The 22086-nt window shown below is 39.8% G+C and overlaps 1 protein-coding gene across 2 annotated transcripts in view; it reads right to left on the reverse strand.

The window, feature by feature from the left end:
* Positions 1-1381: 1381 nt before the first annotated feature.
* The window catches only part of LOC139708938 (uncharacterized), a 29281-nt gene continuing 8576 nt past the window's right edge, over positions 1382-22086 (reverse strand). For both annotated transcript variants that reach the window (XM_071620905.1, XM_071620906.1), the window contains exons 3-6: positions 18246-18326; positions 17530-17640; positions 15256-15383; positions 1382-3210 (exon numbers count right to left, since the gene is read on the reverse strand). In XM_071620905.1, coding sequence (XP_071477006.1) covers positions 2367-3210; positions 15256-15383; positions 17530-17640; positions 18246-18326 — 1164 coding nt within the window. In that variant the 3' untranslated portion in view covers positions 1382-2366. The remainder of the gene's footprint in view (positions 3211-15255; positions 15384-17529; positions 17641-18245; positions 18327-22086) is intronic.

Below are 22086 nucleotides of genomic sequence, written 5' to 3' on the forward strand. Positions count from 1 at the left end.
GCATGCATTTCGTGTATAAACGTGGGCGTAAAGCTGCAAGCGCATACTCGTATGGATAAACCCTGATCGAAAAGTTTCAGCCTTTGAGGTTGAATGCCAGACAATGATGTATAGAATCGACTAATGAAATGCGAGACCATGCATGACAACCAGGTTTCACCTACTCTGTAACAAATCAAAAGCTAAGCAATATGATATTTACTCTTTGATATGTACACGACTTTCAAGGCCTAAACGGTGTTCACACATACACATTTCGCCACAATATTATTATTTTGTTGAATATCTATTGAAGGTCCTGTTCACCTTTGGGAGCAGTGATTTAAAACATGTTCAACATACCCCATTTGATGCATATGCGTAGGTCTGTAATATCACAAAACATCTTACCATATAAAATATTTGCAATAAAGACTAAAATCTTAGGAGATATCAGTATTTTTCTCAATAAACAATAACTGTAGATGGTTTAGTCTGGAAACATGTTTATTATATCTATAGTTCACATTTTGTGTATTTAACAATGCTTAACATCGATTATACAGATTCAAGTTTTTACAGTGGGTATTTTCATCCCTTTCTTACATTCTAGAACTATCTTAAAACACTAATGCTGTGTTTTTGTTTCATCTGCAAATGGTAAATTATGCCTTTAATCAATTTCAAATTCATGCTGAGCTGTAGAAAGATAGGATATGAAAAATTAAGGATGGGAAGATTTGGGGAGAGATGGCCAAGAAACTTATCAATTAATTCATCAGACTGAACGAAGCTGAATCACGCAGTACCTCTGAACAATACATCAAAAACAATATAACATGAGGGTCAGTCATTCCCATCACTGTTAGTAATATCTTCTCGTAATTATTGAGTTCTAGTTTATGTAATTCGACCTTTGTTGCGTCATGCATCTTACACTCACTGAATGTGGCATACAACAGTCTGAATTCATTCTGTCCAATTAGCGGTCGTACTTCCACATCACTTGAAACTTGACTATAGTTAGTACACCTACTCCTCTATCCAAGATGAAAAGTGGTTAGTAGAATAGACTTCATTAGCATCGACCGCAAGAGAAAGAAGCAAGTCTTCATGTAGCTCCATGACTGTAAAAAGCGAAACTAAACATTATTTCACATTAACAATTACCCTATCTATTATTTTTTTTTACACAGAAATTGTGAAACACTGCTCTGATCCTCTCCGACATTGAAAATTTTCTCTCAAAATTGAAGCGAGATGCCACGTTTCTAAACAAAGCAAAAAAATCGTCCTGTTTGTAGATGGTGTTGCAGTTTTTATTCTTACAACAAATTCGTAAAAAAAATAAGTTAAAATACTTTCCCAACTACTCAGACATAAAAGCACACTTACACTGGACAATAATCGTGTGTATATATTTTTTTGTTTTCTTGAAATGCAGGGAAAACAATAAAATGTCACTCCCACACCGCCAAGCCTGCTATTTCTTTCAACAGATTTTCACACCAGCTTCAAATATAATTATTTACATCACAGGAGCTGCAGCAGGGTGATTTTATTTTTCATTCTAAATTCTACTAAGGAATAGTTCAACATCAAAATCGGTTTCTAAAACTGGCTCTATAATATCCAAAGAGCCCACTCGAGTGTAGTCATACTGTAAAATGACGAAAGTTACGATAAAAATGCCGTCAGCAGTGTTGATTCATTCACTATTATGCAATCAGAGTTCAAGTTGCTATCCTATTCTTCGGATAGTTTCAAAGGTAAACTCTTCACATTTCATATTCATGAAACAAATCGATCGAACAGGGGTTCCATGACATTTGGAAATGCGATAATTGTTCCCATGAAATTGCTCCCCTGCAATTGTCGCAGGAGAAAATGTCATGTCACCCGAACGGGAGACGAATCACGAAGCAACTTCGGGAGTCGGCAGTAGGTGACTACCTTACGGTCAACCCTTTGCAGTAATGGATGCATGACTACCTTACGGTGTACCATCCCATCTGCAGTGAATGACTACCTTACAGTTATTCCTCTTGCAGTGGGTGACTACCTTACGGTTTACCCTCTGCAGTGGATGACTACCTTACGGTCAACCCTTTGCAGTGATGGATGCATGACTACCTTCACGGTGTACCATCCCATCTGCAGTGAATGACTACCTTACATTTATTCCTCTTGCAGTGGGTGACTACCTTACGGTTTACCCTCTGCAGTGGATGACTACCTTACGGTTAACCTTTTGCAGTGATGGATGACTACCTTAAAGTTTACCCTCTGCAGTGGGTGACTACATCACGGTTAATCCTCTCCGGTCCAAAACCTTTGAATGTCATTAATACATTGTGTAGTGTTGTTTCATTTGATGGTTAGAAGAGTTAAAGCTCTTCCAAACTGTCTAGCAGGTTCTTGAGCTCGTCCATGGCAGACTTATCCGCGGGTTTCTCGGACATGACGTCCTGGTTTCCCTGTGGGTGCACGAGATCGGCCTCCTTGTCATGGTCACAAACGTTCTCCGATCCCTGGGCGTCATCACAAAGCATTCTTTTCAGGTCATTGATTGCCGACGGACTGGACTTCGCCTCTTCTTGAATTTCCTCTTGCTCCACCCCCAAATCCTCCTCCTCTTCCTCTCGGGGAGGAACGTCATAGATGTCTTCGTCCTCTCGGGCCGGTGTGTCATATATCGCTCCGTCGTCAATAACGCGCTTCTGCGACCGCCTCCCGTTTTTCGGCGACGGCACAGGGGGCGGGACCGGGGGCGGAGTCGGAGACATTGTCGAGCCCGACGTAGCGACAACATTGCCATTGGAACAGTGTGATTCTCCATCTGATGACGTCACACCGTTCGTGCTACCTAACCCTGCGCTCGAGTCCAAATTGCGGACGTCGTGAGACCCCTGTCCGCTGTCGTCGCTGGCCCGACTCTGTGCGCGACTTTTGCCGCCGCCAACACCGTTTCCTTCGCTTGCCGCCACATACTTGACCGTCTGTGGGACCTTCGAGTTGGAGGACGGCTCAGCTTTGTCGACTTCGAATATGTCGTCGTTCTCCTTCTCGTTGTCGACGGTGCCGATAGGAATGCCCTGGTATTCAGTCTCACTGGCGTCACACTCTACCCCCGAAGACTTTCGCTGTAGTCCACTCGATGAGGTTCCGGGTCGCAAGCCATCCTGCACGTACTTCTTAATCTGTGACAGTTTCCTTGTTCCAGCGCTACTCCTGAGATTTGTGAAAAACGCAAAACACAAAAGACGGACATCAAATAATAGCGTTGCCTATAGGAACATCCAAGTCACAGTTTCACCTCTGCTCTATGATACAAGATTTCGAAATCTGCATAGGTTTTTATATAATGCCAATTGTTTTACATATAGGCGACGGTTATACGTACAGGTAATTTATTGTAAACCTGTCCATGACATTCAAGTGATATATCATAGTATACGAGTTTTAAAGAATTGAATTGAATTGAATTTATTTGTTCAGCATAAAAAACAACAGAGAAAGACATTGATGAACAATCATGACAGACAGAGTGAAAACAGAACTTTGGAATACATAAAGCTGAAGGGAAGCAGCCAACGAGGAATTAAAAATTTCTTTAAAATCTGGCCGACCCAGATAATCAATTAAGAGAATGCATTAGTGGAAAATTATTTCATATTTACAAAAACGAGATGAACAAATATACAGTCTATAATCATGTACTGTAATCATTCGTTGGATTTTTCCCAAGTGTCTTCATGACATATAGGACTTTTCATCATATACCTGCACTCTATGATAGCAGGGCATGTGCCTGCCATGTCCTATCATGTCATGGCATCAAAACATATAAACAAAAGAATATTTCGCATCAACATCATGAATATATACATATTTTCTCCCAATTTTTTAAATCCATAGATTGATATGAAGAAACATTATGATGTTGCGTCAAAATTATAAAAATCTCGCGTGAAAAATTTTGAGTTTACTTAAAGCTGCTGACGATGAAACCCCATTTTCATTCTTACCCGAAAAAGTCGCGAGTGTCTGTAACTATTTCGGACATTAAAAAACAAAAAGAACGATGTGAATGATTGGACATGAGCTTCCTATCCAGAAAATGACCGCTAAAGATTGTACTTGTGTACGGAGTGGATTATTCCATGTATGCACTCTTTTTCATTTGTTGTTGTTGAAAGTGACGCCGCATGCTTATTGTTACAAGAAAATGGGCCCCCGCAACATACTTCGCTCGACTAAGGTGTTACGCGTATCTCCCTATCATAGAACTATTGGCAATTTATGTTTGCTAGAAATAACAATGTCACTCCAAACTTGTACCAATCAATTTGGATTAATCAGGCCGTAACAACAAAACAGAAAAGGCAAAAAGAAAACAAAGTATTCCGTGTTTCATATGAGGCCGGGGGTCCGAGTCACGCAGGAAGTTAGGAAATATCAAATTTTGCCAGGGTTAGACTTCTCGCCAGATTTCGCGTTATTTCGGTCAAGGACGATTCTTTATTTTTATCCTCCTATTTCACCCACCCCGCCATGCATGTGCTCTCCGGCAAGGCAAAATGTTTTCCCCTGTCAAAAGCATTCTCATGTAAACTGATGTGAAGGAGGGTGGAGACGAACACAGGCTGTGATACAAAGCCACGCTGACTCTGTGAAATCCTGAATTAGATTCACTCTGTCACTGGCTGGATGGAAATTTTGACACGAGGAATCATACCCCCTAACTTTCCCCCCTCTTATCTACTCTTTTCTTTTGTTTGTTTTTGTTTTGCATCACTATTAATGCCTTGGTTTTTGCATTGGCTATAAATGCTGTGGTTACAGGAAATCGAATTCTCCCTGGATATCCACGAGACAAGAGACACGATGGGACACAATTAAATCTTGTGAGATACGCATAAAGCGCCATGTTATCCAAGGGGATTTTGTGAAGCCGCTATAGTCAGTTTGCTGAATATGGGACTAAATCCTCGTATGGATATTGGCATTATAAATACACTGCTGTCTGATGGACTATTCTCTGCCACTTTTCTCTTCCAGGGAATGTGAAAAGGAAAGAAAGACCCGTAAATGAAAGTGGGTCACGCATTGCGAGAAACGAGTAAGGAAATGATTAGTGGGGATTCACCCCTTGTGGTCTGCCGGCATGCATGACGCAATCGATGAGCTGCGTAGTAATGTGGACTGTGGACTCGAAAAAATCAGGAAGAATAGTCTTGCACATTCTTTTCAGTGCCTTTACTGTAAACTCAGTAGGTCTTTAATACATTGTACGTTACAAGCATGCGTAAGCGCGTGGGAAATCAGGGCTATAAGTTGAAATCAGAGCTATAGCATGCATCATTGCATGAGAGGCAAGAAGTGTCGAGTTCGGAGAATGTCTCGATGTCTGGTCACTTGACTTAAAGAAAGACGCAAAATTCTTCCCAACATTTAATCATAATGGTTGAACACTGATGATTCCGAATTGCGGCGAGCATGCAGACATTAAAGGGATGGTGTAGTTTGGGATTGAGATTTGGCATCAGTTTTCCAACTCATTTGTGAGATAATAAGATACCTCTTATAAAATATGAACGAGCATATAATTCTGTGAGAAATTCATAGTTTATTTGATGAAAATTGGTTTTGAATCGAGGCTGAGATATTCGGAAACAAAGAGATCCTAATAAAAATGACTCTGTCTTTTTCTTTTGTTTTCGATAAGTATACATGATGCATGTTTTGCCCATTAATTTTTCTTTTCTTTTTCTTCTCTTTCAAGGCTGTCGTATCTTCAAACTATACGCTTATTTGACGACAGTCGTCTGCATTCACACTCCCAATACATGCGCAAAATTCAGTCAGATCATTTGATTCACTTTATCCCGAGTGGTTCCCACTTGACGTGTTCTCTTATTCTTTTCATTTATGATCTCTGTACATGTATATATCAGTTATGTTCGGATGCACACACTGTATGTTTCATTGTCTTGAAAACAAAAAGATGACTGTATTTCATTTGTAATATGTGTTCAATGCAGAAAATTCCCCATAATTTCATTTGAATTGAATTGAATTGAAAAAAAAGATGGGACCTACCTATTATTACTACCACTTTGTTTTACATGGATAGAGAGAGTGCTCTTCGTCAGACTCAATTAATATAAAGCAAGGTCTATTGAATTTGGAGTTCACAACTAGTGCAAAGGAATATTGGGACTTTTTGCTGTTGTTGTCAACGAGGGCTATGAACCTCAAGACGTCTTTCGATACATCGACGCTTATTACAGCTATGATATAGTTTTGGTTGAGATGTGGGATTCCGATTTTACCTCTTTTTTTGCGAGATATTGAGAAACCACTTATGAAATATTAAAGATAATAAAATTCTGATAGGTATTTAAAGTATATTTGATGAAAATCGGTTTTGAAATGGCTGAGCTAGATATCCAAAAACAAAGTAAAACAAAGTGGTCCTAAAACAATGCTATCTCTCTTATTAGCTGCAAAGTGAGGAACATAGGGCCTCTATACTTACATCATATTTCAAACTAAGTTTCCTGGAACACTGAATATTCACATTCAAAAGCACTAATAATCGTGCGTTTCCGATATCACACACATAACAACCGCCTTTCATGATAATGGATATGGAAACCGTTTATACAACATCATGGTGGACTGAACTGTGCGAGAAGTGACGGAAAAGGGAAGAAGAAAGAGAAGAAGCAGAAGAAGAACAAAGTAGAAGGGGAAGAAGGAAAGAAGAGAAGGAGGAGAGGAAGATGAAGAGGGAAAGGAGGCAAGGGCAAAGAAGAACTTAGAATATGCTGAAATTAAAAAAAAAAAGAAACTGCGACAAGAAGACTGACTAATGAAGAGAAGATGGGAAAACGAACATGACATCAGCTAGTTAGCGAGGGAGGAGGTTTAACAGCCGAAAACCGCGCTCAGAGACAGTCACCGCACCGGGCGCGCAAGGAATGCTGTCTTCATCGAGAGCATAACGTCCCCAGGTGCGTGTGCGTGACATCTCGTAACGCATTACGTCATACAGCTTTCCTCCTGTCCTCGCACGAATCATGAGTAATCGAACTGTAAGCTAACCCTATGAATACCACTTTCATCTCCTGTCCATAGGTATGTTTATGAAATTTGTGCACAATTGACTACGGTGTTGACACAGGAAGGGTTAAGAAGGTCTTTCACCTGCAAGTAATTCCCCCATAACTATATGTGCATTAAAGGGGATGGCTAGTAACTGATCAGTGGGAATCAGTGGGAATGCTGGGGGATGATTGTTCCAATCCTTGTGGGATTCATTTAAGAGTACATTATATATCTATTGTTGTGTGAAAATTATTTGCTTCAGAATGGTCTCATATTCAAGTAATGTGCAGTTTAATGTTTCCAGGCTGGCATGCCTGTACAGTGACGGGGCATTAAACTGCGCATTACTTGAATATGAGACCTTTCTGAAGCAAATAATTTTCACACAACAATAGATATATAATGTAACTCTAAATGAATCTCACAAGAATTGGAACAATCATCCCCCAGCATTTCCACTGATTCCCACTAATCAGTTACTCGCCATCCCCTTTAAAACTTATCAAACCAAGGAGGTACCTATAGGAGAGCTTGCCCAGTATACCTCCTTGAATAAACCACGTAAAAATACACATGTGAGATTAATGCGTTCCATAACATAATCGAATTTAATGATCACGTTTGTTCACGCTTACCCTGGCATTTTCAAGGTGGGAGGGGGACAAGGAAGGGTAGGGAGTCGCTGATCAAACTTAACTCGGAGTTTCTTAAAGGCGGACTACATGTAGTTTTTTCAAGTGTTTTGTGAATCGAAGAACAGACAATGCCGACTACGGATGGTAAAGTGTTTGAAACATAATTATCTAGCCTAAAATTATCAATGTGATACTAATCACGTCGTTTGTTTTCGTACGAACAGACTTCAATACAAATTGATAGATGTGATTTTGCACTTTATTTAGTGCAATGGATCTACATGGCTCAAACCACTGATCATCATGATTCAAACCATATCAATTTAGAGATGATTAGCATGGCAAACGGTACTCAAATGCGTATATTACCCACACTTCCCGTAGAAGTAGATTGAGAAAGAGGAAATCAGATACAGAAGAGAGAATGCGCAGTTGAAATAAAGAAGGAGTTAGAGGAATCAAATCTCTCATTCCCAAACTGATGCCGTGGCGTTCCCGACATGTTTTATTTCTCTTCTTGTATTCGATCCTAAAATCAGATCACCTATAAGATGTTCATTTTCAACTGAACATTCCCAAAGTGATGTCCTCTTGTTTCTCCTGTTTTCAAATGATTCATATGTCTCGATCTATGTGGATAGATTAATTTAACTGACTTATGAGATTCACGGCTCAACTTGCCTTTCTGTTCATTCCAAAGGTCATAATGCATTCCACAACCACGCATCCTTTTGTTAAAGACTGATAAAGGTTATAATGCAAAATGTCTCTAACTCCGTGTAAAGCGCGTGTAACACCGTGTAAGTCGACAGATATTATCTGGTCCTGTTTATTTTGTCGATATATTTCAAGCGAGCTTTGTTGCAAATTGCTTGTATGAAAATAAGAGTGTGATGATATTGTAATAAGCAAAAGCTACTGTTTCCCCTAGGATTTCCTCGTGCAAAATTTGTAACAAATACCGGTAGATCTAGCTGCGTTTATGCGTTGGTCTATGCGGTTGCGGTATATGCGGTATCCGTTATGCGGTATGCAGTGTATGTTTAGGTATGGGTAAATACTAAGAATAAAGTATATGATAGGACAGCACATTAGTAGCTACATGACTGTTATTAGAGATCGTTCGGAAGTATGTAGGATAGACAGATATGTAGATATAGATGACAGATTAATTGACAACTGTGAAAAAGAAGACTTAAATTATTTGGAAATGAACTCAGACAGACGGATATAATATTAGCAAATCAGTGATATAGATAAGGGTTCTAGGAACAGTACCCCCTGGAAAACCACCCTCCGGATAACTACCACCCGGATAATTACCCCCCAGGACAATTCCCCCCTAGGGCAACTACCCCCCGGACAACTACCCTCCAAGGGCAATTACCCTCCAGGGTAATTACCCCCTAGGACAACTACCCCCCGGACAACTACCCTCCAAGGGCAATCACCCCCCAGGGCAATTCCCCCTTAGGAAAACTACCCCCTGGATAACTACCCCTCGGATAACTACCCCTGGATAACTACCCCCTCGGATAACTACCCCCTGGATAACTACCACCCGGATAACTACCCCCTGGATAACTACCCCCCGGAGAACTACCCCCTGGATAACTACCCCCCGGAGAACTACCCCCTGGGTAACTACCCCCCGGAGAACTACCCCCTGGGTAACTACCCCCAGGATAACTACCCCCCGGATAACTACCCCCCGGATAATTACCCCCCGGATAATCACCCCCCCCCCGGATAATTACCCTCCGGATAACTACCCCCCCCCCCGATAATTACCACCAGGATAAATATCCCCAGGTTAATTACCCCCTCCTCCGATAACTAGACCCCAGATAACTTCCACCCGATAACTACACCCTCCGATAACTTCCCGAGGATGATTACCCCGGATAAGCAAGCCTACAACTCCCCCTCCCCTATAACTATCAAGACGAAAATTACCCCAGGACAGTGCACCACGCCAATTACCCCCTGGGTAACTACCTCCCGGGTCGTTGCCCCCCCCCCCATCTTACCTTTAATAAAAAGAATATCATTACTACAGGAAACGAAGTTCTTTGTATTATTTGCCAGGAATCACGGAGATGCCATACTGATACATCATTTTATGAAAACAACATCTTAAAGATTTACGATTTGTATCGTTTGCACTTAGGACAATTTATGTAAAAGCTTAATTTCTCCCTCTGTATTTTGACTCTATGTTCATAAAAAACGAAGCTGTCCCTTCATATCCTACCCGGTAATCCAGTAAATGTCAATGCCTTTAACCAAACTATTTTCGCTAAATCTGTATTTTCTTTTACTGTTCCGAAATTTCGGATTTCTCTTGATAGTATAGTATAAAAGAAGTTTTAAGTTTGAATGCCTTTACCATTGAACTAAAGACATTTTGAAGAAATGTTACACTTCAGAATGAGTTAAACTTTTTGCAATATTTTTTAACCACAATTGTCTATCGTTTACCACAACTCCATGTAACACTTCTTTATTTTGAGGAGCTTATATCTCATGCCTCACGTGCCCTGGATTTGACCCATCATCTTCCTCTTCCCTCTCGCTTTTCTCTGTCCACTGTGAAGGTAGTCTATTCCTGTCATTCATAACTCACCTTTCCTCTTTCTCTCATTACAAGGGATTTATCTCGTGTGTGTTCATGTGCAGTGCACTCCCGTTAAAACGAAATGCTCAGGACCGGCAGTTTTTTTTTTTTTTTTCGTTTTAACGAAATTTCGTTGTAACCGAACAAATATAATATGCAATGTATAACGAAAAGAAGGAAACCACGCATAAAAAAATTTTGTTTGTTGAATCCTCATCATACGCTGGAAAGCTATGTGAAATGGGAGAATACCTTTTTAATTTCGTTTAAATATTACATTTTAAAAAGAGCATAAAGTTGTTTGTGTTGTCACACATGTGTAGAAAATGACGGTGTAGGATTTGGTTACAGTTCGCTATTCCAAAGGTTCTTTTCTTACTAAAGTACGTTACTCCGAAGACTCCTTATTCCGAAGTTTCGCCATTCCCGGGATTCCGATGGTTTGTTTATGTGAAGGTTCGCATTTCCGCAGAATCATCATTCCGAAAGTTCATAATCTAGATCAAAATAATATATTGTTCATTTTCCGAAGGTTCGTTGATCTGAAAATGAAATGAGGTTCGTCATTCTGAAGGTTTATAAATCAAAAAAAAAAAAAAGAAAAAGGTTCACTAGTCAGAAAGTCCGTTGTTCCGAAGGCTTTTTCATCCGAAAATGAAATAAGGTTCGTTATTCCGAGGAAATTTTGTTAATGAAAAAAAAGATGAGAAAGGTTAGTTATTTCGAAGATTTATTTATCTTAAGACGATTATAAAGATTGCAATTCTTAAGTTTTGTTAGTGTACTCTCCTTTTTCCACCATGGATTAACGATACTTTTTGTAATGTTCCGATTAACGAACGTTTTGAATTCCTATCATTTTCGGACTAACGAACTGTATAAGAATAAGAATAAGGACCATATTTTATTATCGAATTAACGAACCTTTGGAATAACGCCAAAATGTGCTTAATAACAAACCCTCTTTCATTTCCGAACTAACGGACATTTAGTTGTATCAGAATCTGTGTGTTTTGTATTAAAGGACTTCGGAACAATGAAACAAACCTTAGCTGAATTCAAATTATTTTATTACAACAACGCAAGTTCCCCTCGGAAACTGTGCGTGATACACGGAGTGAACATTTAATGATGCGTTCGCTCATGCAGAGACGCTTTAATAATGCTTGTTCCGCTACGCATTTTCGAATGCGATCCGCATTTCGTTATAACGGAGCGTATTTCTTTTGTTTTTCTTTGTCAGTGGCGCTCAGAAAAGACTTCGCGATAACGAAAATTTTGTTATAACCGTCTTCGTTATAAGCGAATTTTGTACCATAGACTTTAATGGCGATAATTTTGGGACCAGAAGTTTTGCTTCGTTATAACGAAATTTCGTTATAACCGTGTTCGTTGTAACGGGAGCAGTGGCGTATCTAGGGGAAACGGCGCCCGGGGCAAGCGCGAAAATTGCGCCCCTAATTTCTGAAAAAGTGTTCAACCCCAACCCCATCCCGGTAGGGACTTTAAACAAAGTCTACATGATATGCTTTTTTCAAGCACTTAAAAGGGGTCTTTTGAGGGTGATTTAAATGTAGCGAATTTTGGATAAATTTTGGCGAGCGAGCGCAGCGAGCGAGCCGAAAATTTTTGTATTTCAGCTTACAAAACATGGAATTCTTGCCATTTTTTGCTTATCAAATCTTACAATTCTAATCAAGATATAGTGACGGCCTTATAGATAACGATTTATACCAACAAACTGAGGATTTGAAAAAAATACTCTAAATTAGTGCGCGCGAGTGAGCCGAAATTCGTATATTTCTGCGTCATAATCACGTTTTGTTCTTATCTCTCTTTATATATATATATATATATATATATATATATATATATATAAATTTCGGCGAGCGAGCGTAGCGAGCGAGCCGAAAATTTTTGTAGTTCAGCTTACAAAACATGGAATTCTTGTCATTTTTTGCTTATTAAATCTTACAATTCTAATCAAGATATAGTGACGGCCTTAAAGATAACGATTTATACCAACAAACTGAGGACTTGAAAAAAATACTCTAAATTAGTGCGCGCGAGTGAGCCGAAATTTGTATATTTCTGCGTCATCATCACCTTTTGTTCTTATCTCTCTTTTACATATATATATATATAAATTTTGGCGAGCAAGCGCAGCGAGCGAGCCGAAAATTTTTGTATTTCAGCTTACAAAACATGGAATTTTTGTCATTTTTTGCTTATTAAATCTTACAATTCTAATCAAGATATAGTGACGACCTTATAGATAACGATTTATACCAACAAACTGAAGCCGAAATTTGTATATTTCCGCGTCATCATTGCGTTTTGTTCTTATCTTGTTTGATTTGGGAGTTTTTTTGCGCCCCCCCCCCCCCGTATGTTCGAAACCGTTGGCGCCTTTTGATCCAATTGGCGATCGCTTCAGAACAAAAGAAATTGCAGCCGCTGCTCAGTGAAACATTTTGCCTGCTAAATATTAAATGACATGTGTGAACACAATAGACATTGTCATTTTGTCCGCGTCATCATCAAGTTTTGTTCTTACCTTCTTTTTTATATATATTTGGCGAGCGAGGGCAGCGAGCGCGCCGAAAATTTTTGTATTTCAGCTTACGGAACATGGAATTCTTGTGTGAACACAATAAACATTGTCATTTTGTCCGCGTCATCATCATGTTTTGTTTTTATCTTGTTTGATTTGGTTTTCTGCCCCCCCACTATTCTCCCTCCCCCCCCCCCTTTCCGGGCGAGATTTTTTTTTTTCTTCTTCTTCTTCTTCTTTCTTTTCTTCTTCTTCTTCTTCGTTTTTTTTTCTTCTTTTCTTCGCTTTTTTTTCGTTTTTTGCGCCCCCAAGGAGTGGCGCCCGGGGCACGTGCCCCCCTTGACCCCCCCCCCCCCCCCTAGATACGCCACTGAACGGGAGTGCACTGTATCTTTATTTGTGTACTTCGTCTCTGTCTTAATTTGCTTTCTTTGCATTGTTTCATCAATTTTGTAACTATTTTACTGTTATACCGTTAACGCTCATTTCAGAATTGCCCTACTGCATTATTGGGCATATTAACAACTAGTATATCAAGGATGTGGGAAGAGATTGTCACCTCCTTGGTATGATCACTGCAGAACATTACCTCCCTTGACAATTACTCCTTATTAAAATTAGGCTCCAAACAATCACCCCTCTTACAATAACTCTCCCCCAGAAAATTACGTCTCTCATTGTTATTTTCGAACACATTAGCTATTTGAATTGAAAAAAAAAACCCAACATTTTTTCATATCGTCTGGTTTTGGTCGAGACCTAACTTCAGGTTTTAAACATCTTTTGGGTGAGATAATTAGAAACCCCTTACGAAATATTAAAGAGCATGTTATTCCAAGAAGGATTCAATTTTTTGAGAAAAAAAAAATACTCTTGAAATGGCCGGGATAAAACAGAGCAGCCCTATAATGTAAAAAGGATTCTGTCAACTACAACTCTCCCTAGATCTATTCAAAAAGAGGGTGCAGGACAAAAGACTTCGTTAACAACTAGGGGTGTTTTGTAAAAAAAAAAAATACCGTTAAACTCGTAATATTTTACTCTTTCTAATGAGACTAACTTATATTTGAACTGGATTTCCTCTTAAAGTGTCGAGAACATTTAATTTGAAAACTAGCACATTCTACTTGTATGTAAAACAAGCTGTAATTTTACTCTCATGACAGATTAGGGCACCTTTTGATAAAAGTTGCCAGTTATGACATCTTGTTAGTATCTAATAATTTCAATAAAACCATGGGTTCTGCTTGATTGATAAGCTCGAGTCACTGACTTGTTACCATGGACCTTCTTTGATCGACCTACAACGATTGGTAATTGTGTGGAACTGACAGCTTGTCAGGACTGATAACTTTCATAAAACCGTGCCCGGATCCTATCAGAAATTATGGCTTTATATCGAAGAGTCCCTCGCTAATGTTAAGGGAATATGAATTGCAGTGAAATCAACTCTCCTTTTCTTATGTTTATCGTCTATCATGTGTTATAACGGTAGAAAATAAATGACAAGCCAAAAGAGTGATGACAGTGTAAGAGAAAGGTGCATCTTCTGATATGGTGTTATGAACTTATGGAAAATATACGACGGGTGGTAACTTTCGGGGGGCGGGGAGGGAGGGTTGTCCAGTAGGTAAGTATCAGGAGGGGGCGGGGGGGGGGGTGGGTTCGGGGTATTGTTAATGGGGGGGTAGTAATCCGGGTGGTAGTTATCCTGGGGGTAGTTATCCGGGGAGTAATTATCCGGGTGGTAGTTATCCTGGGGGTAGTTATCCGGGGGGTAGTTATCCGGGGGGTAGTTATCCGGGGGGTAGTTATCCGGGGGGTAGTTATCCGGGGGGTAGTTCTCCGGGGGGTAGTTACCCAGGGGGTAGTTCTCCGGGGGGTAGTTATCCAGGGGGTAGTTATCCGGGGGGTAGTTATCCAGGGGGTAGTTATCCGGGTGGTAGTTATCTGGGGGGTAGTTATCCGGGGGGTAGTCATCCAGGGGGTAGTTACCCAGGGGGTAGTTATCCGGGGGGTAGATGTCCTAGGGGTAATTGCCCTTGGGGGTAGTTGCCCTAGGAGGGTAGATGACCGGGTGGTAGTTTTCCTAGGGGGTAATGGCCCTGGAGGGTGATTGCCCTGGGAGGGTAGTTGTCCGGGGGGTAGTTGCCCTAAGGGGGAATAGACCTGGGGGGTAATTATCCGGGTGGTAGTTATCCGGAGGGTAGTTGCCCAGGGGGTAAGTGCCCGGATACGATAGATAATCAGTGTCTTCCGTGAAGAGTAAAGGCGCATGCACGTATTACGAATGTCATATTACGTTGTGACTGTCTATCACTATGGCAACCTTCTGTTTACAGGGTATTTCAACCAACCGTCTGTCCTTCCCGCTGCCGCCATATTTCGAGGTGATCCCCTCCGTATGTCCAGTGAAGCATCGGGCCTGCATGGCAGCGTGGAAGGCTTTCACCCACTGGTCCTGTTCGTAGGCGCTCTCAGTCATCTGAAGAAAATGCAAGAAAGCAAGAAATGTTACACTTTAGAGGGATGGGGGGGGGGGGGATGACAGAAACTATAATGCTCTCGGCATCACTGGCTTAGAATATATTCTACTGGCATTGTATATAAACATATTATACCCTTCACGAGACTGGAAGAGTTAAGGGTTGTTTACCTCTTTTGCAAACGTCACGAAATTTTGCATAAATTATGTCTCCCAACGTCGTTTATGAATGAACTCTTATGACAGTTCAACTCAATTTTTTTTTTTTTTTTTTTTTTTTTTTTTTGCAGAAATGAAAAACTGAACTCATGTCAGTCGAAATTACGATTCTCATTTGAAATGAGAATAACGGTTGAATTTTCCTTTTCCGGGTTCAATTAGATGCATTGAAATCTATAGTATTATTTCCCCCCTCAATCATAAAGAAGTTTCAGTTTCATTATTCTGAGGACTGAATATACCATAACTCAAGAATGAATGGAATCCAACAATCTTCAGGGTTGCAAAAGAGATGCACGAACTTTAAAGGGAAACAGACACACTGCTTGCTTTTTCTCACAGGATAATGTCGTCAGGATTTTCACCATCCATCGTAATTCCTGAATTATAAAGAGGCGCAAAAATCTATTGTTGTCTTTGCCCAAATAAAAATGGTACACATTTGGCAAAATTGTCATGAAATTTGATAGCATTATGGTAGGATTGGTACGGCGGCGATTCAAACCATGATTCAATCAATAAGTCACTTCTAGCGGAAGAAGCTCTTCTTATGTAAGCGTGACCAAATAAAGCCAATATTAAGACCAAGGCTGATGAAATGATATGTTTCTTAAAAGAAAGAATACGTCTCACGTCACATGTCATAGTAAACTACTCTCTGTTTAAATACTGTTATTTACAGAATTTCTTTTTTTTCTGACTTAAAGATTATAAACTAACACTGATTAGTTGTTCCTGTGAGCATTCTCTAGCATGATTTGATTACTCGGGTTTAACGTCAGATTCTTGACCTTTATCCCACTGTTGGAAATGCAGTAGTCATCACACCAGTTTAGATTATACTCAGCTACATTCTGTTACAGACATCAACATATCCTTGATGATTATATAGGAAGATATATTGATGCACTGGATTATCTCGATGTACTTCAAAATAATCATATATAATTTTACTCGCCGTGGATAAAGGGAAACTGCGTAATTCGGGTCATTTCGTGACCTTTCGTTTTGCTCATGCGCAAACCGTCACAACGACTTTACTCGCTTCGACTTCGCCATTTTTTTTTTCTGATGGGGGAAGGGGGAAACGCAGACGTGCTCGATCGAAACCTGACTGGACGCCTCTCGGGCTATGACATTTGTCGCTATTGGCTTGGACATTCTCGGGGAAATGAGCATTTCCCTTCCGTATGACACACACGCGTGATAGGGGTCTTCACTGTTCTGTTGAAGCAACTGATTTTCTGTCCGTAAGGATAGCCCAGTTTTTTTGGTCACACTTTCATCGTGTTTTCAGCAAGCTCATCCAACAAAGCTCTAGCATGTGAGTTTGCAACTGTGAGAAGGAAACCAAGTGTCGGCATTTATGTCAAATGCTATGCTTCATACTGGTAGATATGATGTTGATTTCACGTTGTGCTTGGCACAAGGAGAATATTTTTCTTCACAACAATAATAAAATCAAATAGTAATGAAAGTAATTCTATAACGCTACGTCGGACGTACGCTTCAGCTTATACTTTCTGCATCTAGCAGGCTTTGATAACTATGTAAACTGAACTCTCCTTCACCTCTTCTTCTTCTCTTGGGCGTTAACCTTCTCTTTTTGTCTACTTCTTTTTCTGTTTCTTTGTTTTCTACCTCTTCTGTAGATACCGAAACTTTTACATTTCCCCATTTCTTCATTCTCGTTATTATCAAATATAATGATCGTCCTTCATATACTTCTTTGAAAGTTTGATAATCATCATCGTCATTTTATATTTCTTCTTCTCCTCCTCCTTCTTGTTCCTCTCCTCTTATCTTTTTTTCCCCAACTGTTTGGAGTCGGTAACCCTGGCGACGCGCCAAGAAACATTCACTGATAACATCAGATGAACTCCACCGTCTGATTGCCGCGCGCATTATCATTGACACAGACACTCACGAATACGTGGGTCTTCTGCAGAGTGATTATCTCGAAAGGGTACTTCTGGCTGTTGGTGTACTGCTTCTTCACCGTCTGTACATTGATGAGGGGTAGGACGTCCAGACACTCCTGTAACCATGGAAACAAAGAGATTTAATAATGAGCGTTTCCAGGAAGAAGACAATGTAGAACGTTGAGAAGGCTTGGTTTGTCTTGTCAGAAACTCAGAATGCCAGAGGAGAAAGAAATGGCGAGGCGAAATAAGAAATATATCTTAAACGACACAGCAGTATAATATAGTCATCGTGGATGATGAAATAGAAAAGGATAAAATCGGAAACCACAATCACGCGCGAAGAACCGAAAGAATGATACATGGACATAAACAAACAGATGGATGAATGAATAGGTAAATACTGAAATAGATAGAAGGATAAATAGATAGATAGATAGTTAAATAGATTTGACAAAGTGACTGGAGAGAGGTTAAGAAATCGATACATTATGTACCAAATCTGTTTGAATTCCCTCACATGCTAAAACCAATATATGTTATACGATTAAAACGTTTGCCTTTCCTATACCTAACTTTTGAAATAAAAGATTCCGTAGTTCAATCATTCAGAATAATGAGATCCTTTCTACAAAGAAATGTCTCTAATGCAAGAATGGACGATTAATGAAATCCACACTCTTATTTCGTGACGGAAAAGAAATAAAAGAAGTCAACTTACTCCACTATTTCTGGCGTCATCCTCCGACTTGTAAGTGATGAGTGCGTCTGAGTTCAAGCAAAACCATCTCTTTCTCACGCTCTGAAACAGATAAACAGAAAATAGAAGAAAATAAAGCCATGCCATCATACAAAAACTGCGTGCAGCTTATAACCTTACGAGTATCGATGTTGTTATGGGCGATATGTCATGCTACAAAACATCTTTCGACTAACAACAACTCTGATTCAGCCATGACGATGCCGACTAAATAAAGTTTCTCAAAGTGCATGTTATGAAGTTTTATTTCTTGTATAGCAAGGAAAATGACACGAGGTGAAGTGGTAAAGCTTCTTTGGGCACTAATCCGGCGATTTCTGACATTTCAGGGTCTGTTATCATAATATAGGTCTACAGGTGGTAATTATTGCTATTAAAACCAGTACTTTGAACAATGTAAGCAGACGTTTTTGGACACTCTAGACAGAGTTGCTAAACGTTTGACTTTTGCCATGATGATAAGACAAACGCAGCGAAAGCGTACGATGGATAAGGAAATAAAAGAAAAGAAGAACGCTTGCATGAAATATTAAATCCCAGAAAAAATCTACACTTTACGCTCCATGAAACTGCTAAAATCAACTTTGTGATAAAAAGGGGCTCACAGAGTCCCGTGAGAAAGGGACCAGAATACACGCTCTGACGTATAGAAACACAGTGAGAAAAGCGAGCTTCTCTCTCTTTTTTTTTTCCGTGTATGTTTTGTTTAGATAGTCCACTATGCAACACACTCAACATAATATAAATGCAAACAGAGCCATAGAATGACATTTGGAAACTACTTCACTGCTATTGACTATGATGATGATGTTCATCATTCACACCGACAAAACATGACAACAAAGTGCTGATTGATCCACATTATTTTACAATGGGGCATAACTTCTTTAAGCAGACAACAGCCCGGTAACCATAGTTACCGCACTACACGCGGGAAGGGAGCATTGTACAAGCGCGACATAAGAGGTTTTTCTTTCAGCCAGGAACTTATGTACCGCACATTGAGGTATTGACTCGATGTGAAATTGCTGTAGTACCGAAAATGGATATCGAGATAATGTGCATACACGCATACTGTTCAGTATGTGAGCATGAATTGCTCCTAGTGGCAGCTGATAAGCATGCCATCGGTTTTGTGCATTTCGATGAATAAGATTGACCTAAATCATGTGAACAAAATATCTAACGCATCAAAATTAATAATGGCGGTGACATCTCCTTTGTAACTTATTTCCCCCTTTTAACTTTACTGCACAATGGAGAATCGGTTCAATGTTGCAAACATTTGTAACCTTGACAATCCATGTTTTTTTTTTTTTTTTTTGGGGGGGGGGGGGGAGGAGTGGGAGGGGTCGACACTCTAGATTTGAAAGAAAATGATAGGTAGGCCTATTTGTATATAGCCATATTCGCTTCTCTAATAGCAGAGCCTGTGGCTTACTTTGTGTGAGCATATAATCGCTCTTCTGTGATTTCAGCTAACATTTTTTTTTGGCATGATTTCCGTTACATAGATGAGATTGTAAGGTCTTGAGAGCCAGGATTAAGACAGGGGTGATCAATGTATCAACGAACATTCAATATTCGTCATGCTTATTTCTCAGTACAAGTCTACGCAGTTTCTGAAGTTTAATCGGAAACTTTAAAGGTACTGTTTACCATTGGGAGCAGTGATTTAATAATAAAAAAAAAATGTTCGAGCTATCACGTTTGATGCTTATGTGTAAGTCAGTTGTATAACAAAACAGCCTACCACATAAAAAAAAATCATAATAAAACCTAGAATATAAGGACAATACAGGTCAAAAATCAAGGTCAAAGGTCAAAGAAGTCAAAGGTCAAAATTCTGTGTAGAAATTTTGAAGCCCTCACCTAGTGCCATCACATAAAGCAAACGGAATCGAAATCGGGTTAGAAATGGCGAAGGAGTAGCATTTTGTAGCAAAATGTACAATATAGGTCAAAAATCAAGGTCAAAGGTCAAAGAAGGCAAAGGTCAAAATTCTGTGTAGAAGTTTTGAAGCTCTCACCTAGTGCCATCACATAAAGCAAACGGAATCGAAATCGGGTTAGAAATGGCGAAGGAGTAGCATTTTGTAGCAAAATGTACAATATAGGTCAAAAATCAAGGTCAAAGGTCAAAGAAGTCAAAGGTCAAAATTCTGTGTAGAAGTTTTGAAGCCCTCACCTAGTGCCATCATATAAAGCAAACGGAATCGAAATCGGGTTAGAAATGGCGAAGGAGTAGCATTTTGTAGCAAAATGTACAATATAGGTCAAAAATCAAGGTCAAAATAACACTATCTTTTCTTAATAAACCATAACCAGATACGGTTTTGGATACTAGAAACATTTTTGATATAAAAAGGCACATATTGCTTACATTTTGTTAATTTAACAATACTTAACATTCATTATACTGGCCTTTTTACATTGATTGTTTCTATCCCTAACTCACATTTTAGGATTACTTTGAGTTTTTGTTTCACCAGCAAATGGTATAAATAATGCCTTCAAAGTAACATGTCACAGGAGGACGACTCCGAGTTCAATACATCTATTAGGACCGCTATTACCCCCGGAAGAAAGATGAGTCTATAGGTATGATTGATGGGGTGAGGGGTTCTTTGAGAGGGGTTTCCGACATAAGTCACCATGCCGGACGCCTGACTCAAAACGGGCCCCTACCCTCGACAGCCCGTCAGAGTGCCCCCGTCGGGAGACCGGTCCGGAAGCAACCGGCATGGTGGGGGTAGCGGACTGAAGGAAATCAAACACGATTCAGGATTTGTCATAACGTGCTGTTGAGAGGGAATCCGTCTCTCTGCAGTTAGGTATGAGCATCTCTCTCAGTGGAATAAGAGTCACTAAATATCTACCTTGCTTGTCGACATCGACAAGACAATGTATCAAAGCGTATACCGTCGCCTATACCTAGCATTCAATTCATCTTAAACAAACAAACAATCAAAAACAAACAAACAAACAAGCAAGCGTGCAATTATTGATTTGTCACGCGCATTTGGCGATAGAAAGCTTTACATTTGCGACGCGAACGCAAAGACGACGCAGCCTCCCGGGTTGGACACTGGAAACAGCTTTCTCGCTAATGTGCAGAACACCATTTTCCCTCTAATTAACGTCGTCTTAGCGTTCGCGTCGCATACTTATTACTTACGCGCTATCAACAGTGTCCGCACCGATCGGATATATAAGCAAAAGATGTCGCGGAAGCGTCTACTTGTATGCATGATGTTGAATTTGGCACATACAAAGATTTCGTTTGGAAGTTACATCTAAATGGGCTAAATGGCAGATTAAAATGTTGTTAAATTTCCTTTCTTTATAATTATCTTCACAATGCGGATACCGGCATGCATGGATGCATGTACAATGTAAATGGAGTTTGTTGTTACTTTACAGAATCTCTTATTGAAGTAGGCCTTTCAACTACCATAATACTGTTTGGGAGTTTTATAAAAATAATCACACCATGCATTACCATTGGATGAAAATTAATAAATCGGAACCGTTATGGCGCCGGTAAACTTTTCCCCTTGGTGCATGCAGTACGCATCTATCCGAAGTAAGTTCTATACTGCTTGCTGACATCACTTTCCGTTTCGCCTAAAGTGTTGCTGATGATTACAGCCTAAAGTGCTATTTCCGATGAACGTGCATGCTTAATAGAGATTCGATGGTAAAATGTTATCCTGTGCACTTAGTATACAGTAATCACAATAAGCCAATTAAACCGACTAGCTGCTTGAACTAGATGATTTCAGAATTGAAACCCGATAAC

The sequence above is a fragment of the Diadema antillarum genome, unplaced genomic scaffold, assembly GCF_040938485.1.
Source record: "Diadema antillarum isolate AM-2024a unplaced genomic scaffold, OU_Dant_1.0 seq00001390_RagTag, whole genome shotgun sequence".
NCBI lineage: Eukaryota > Metazoa > Echinodermata > Echinoidea > Diadematoida > Diadematidae > Diadema > Diadema antillarum.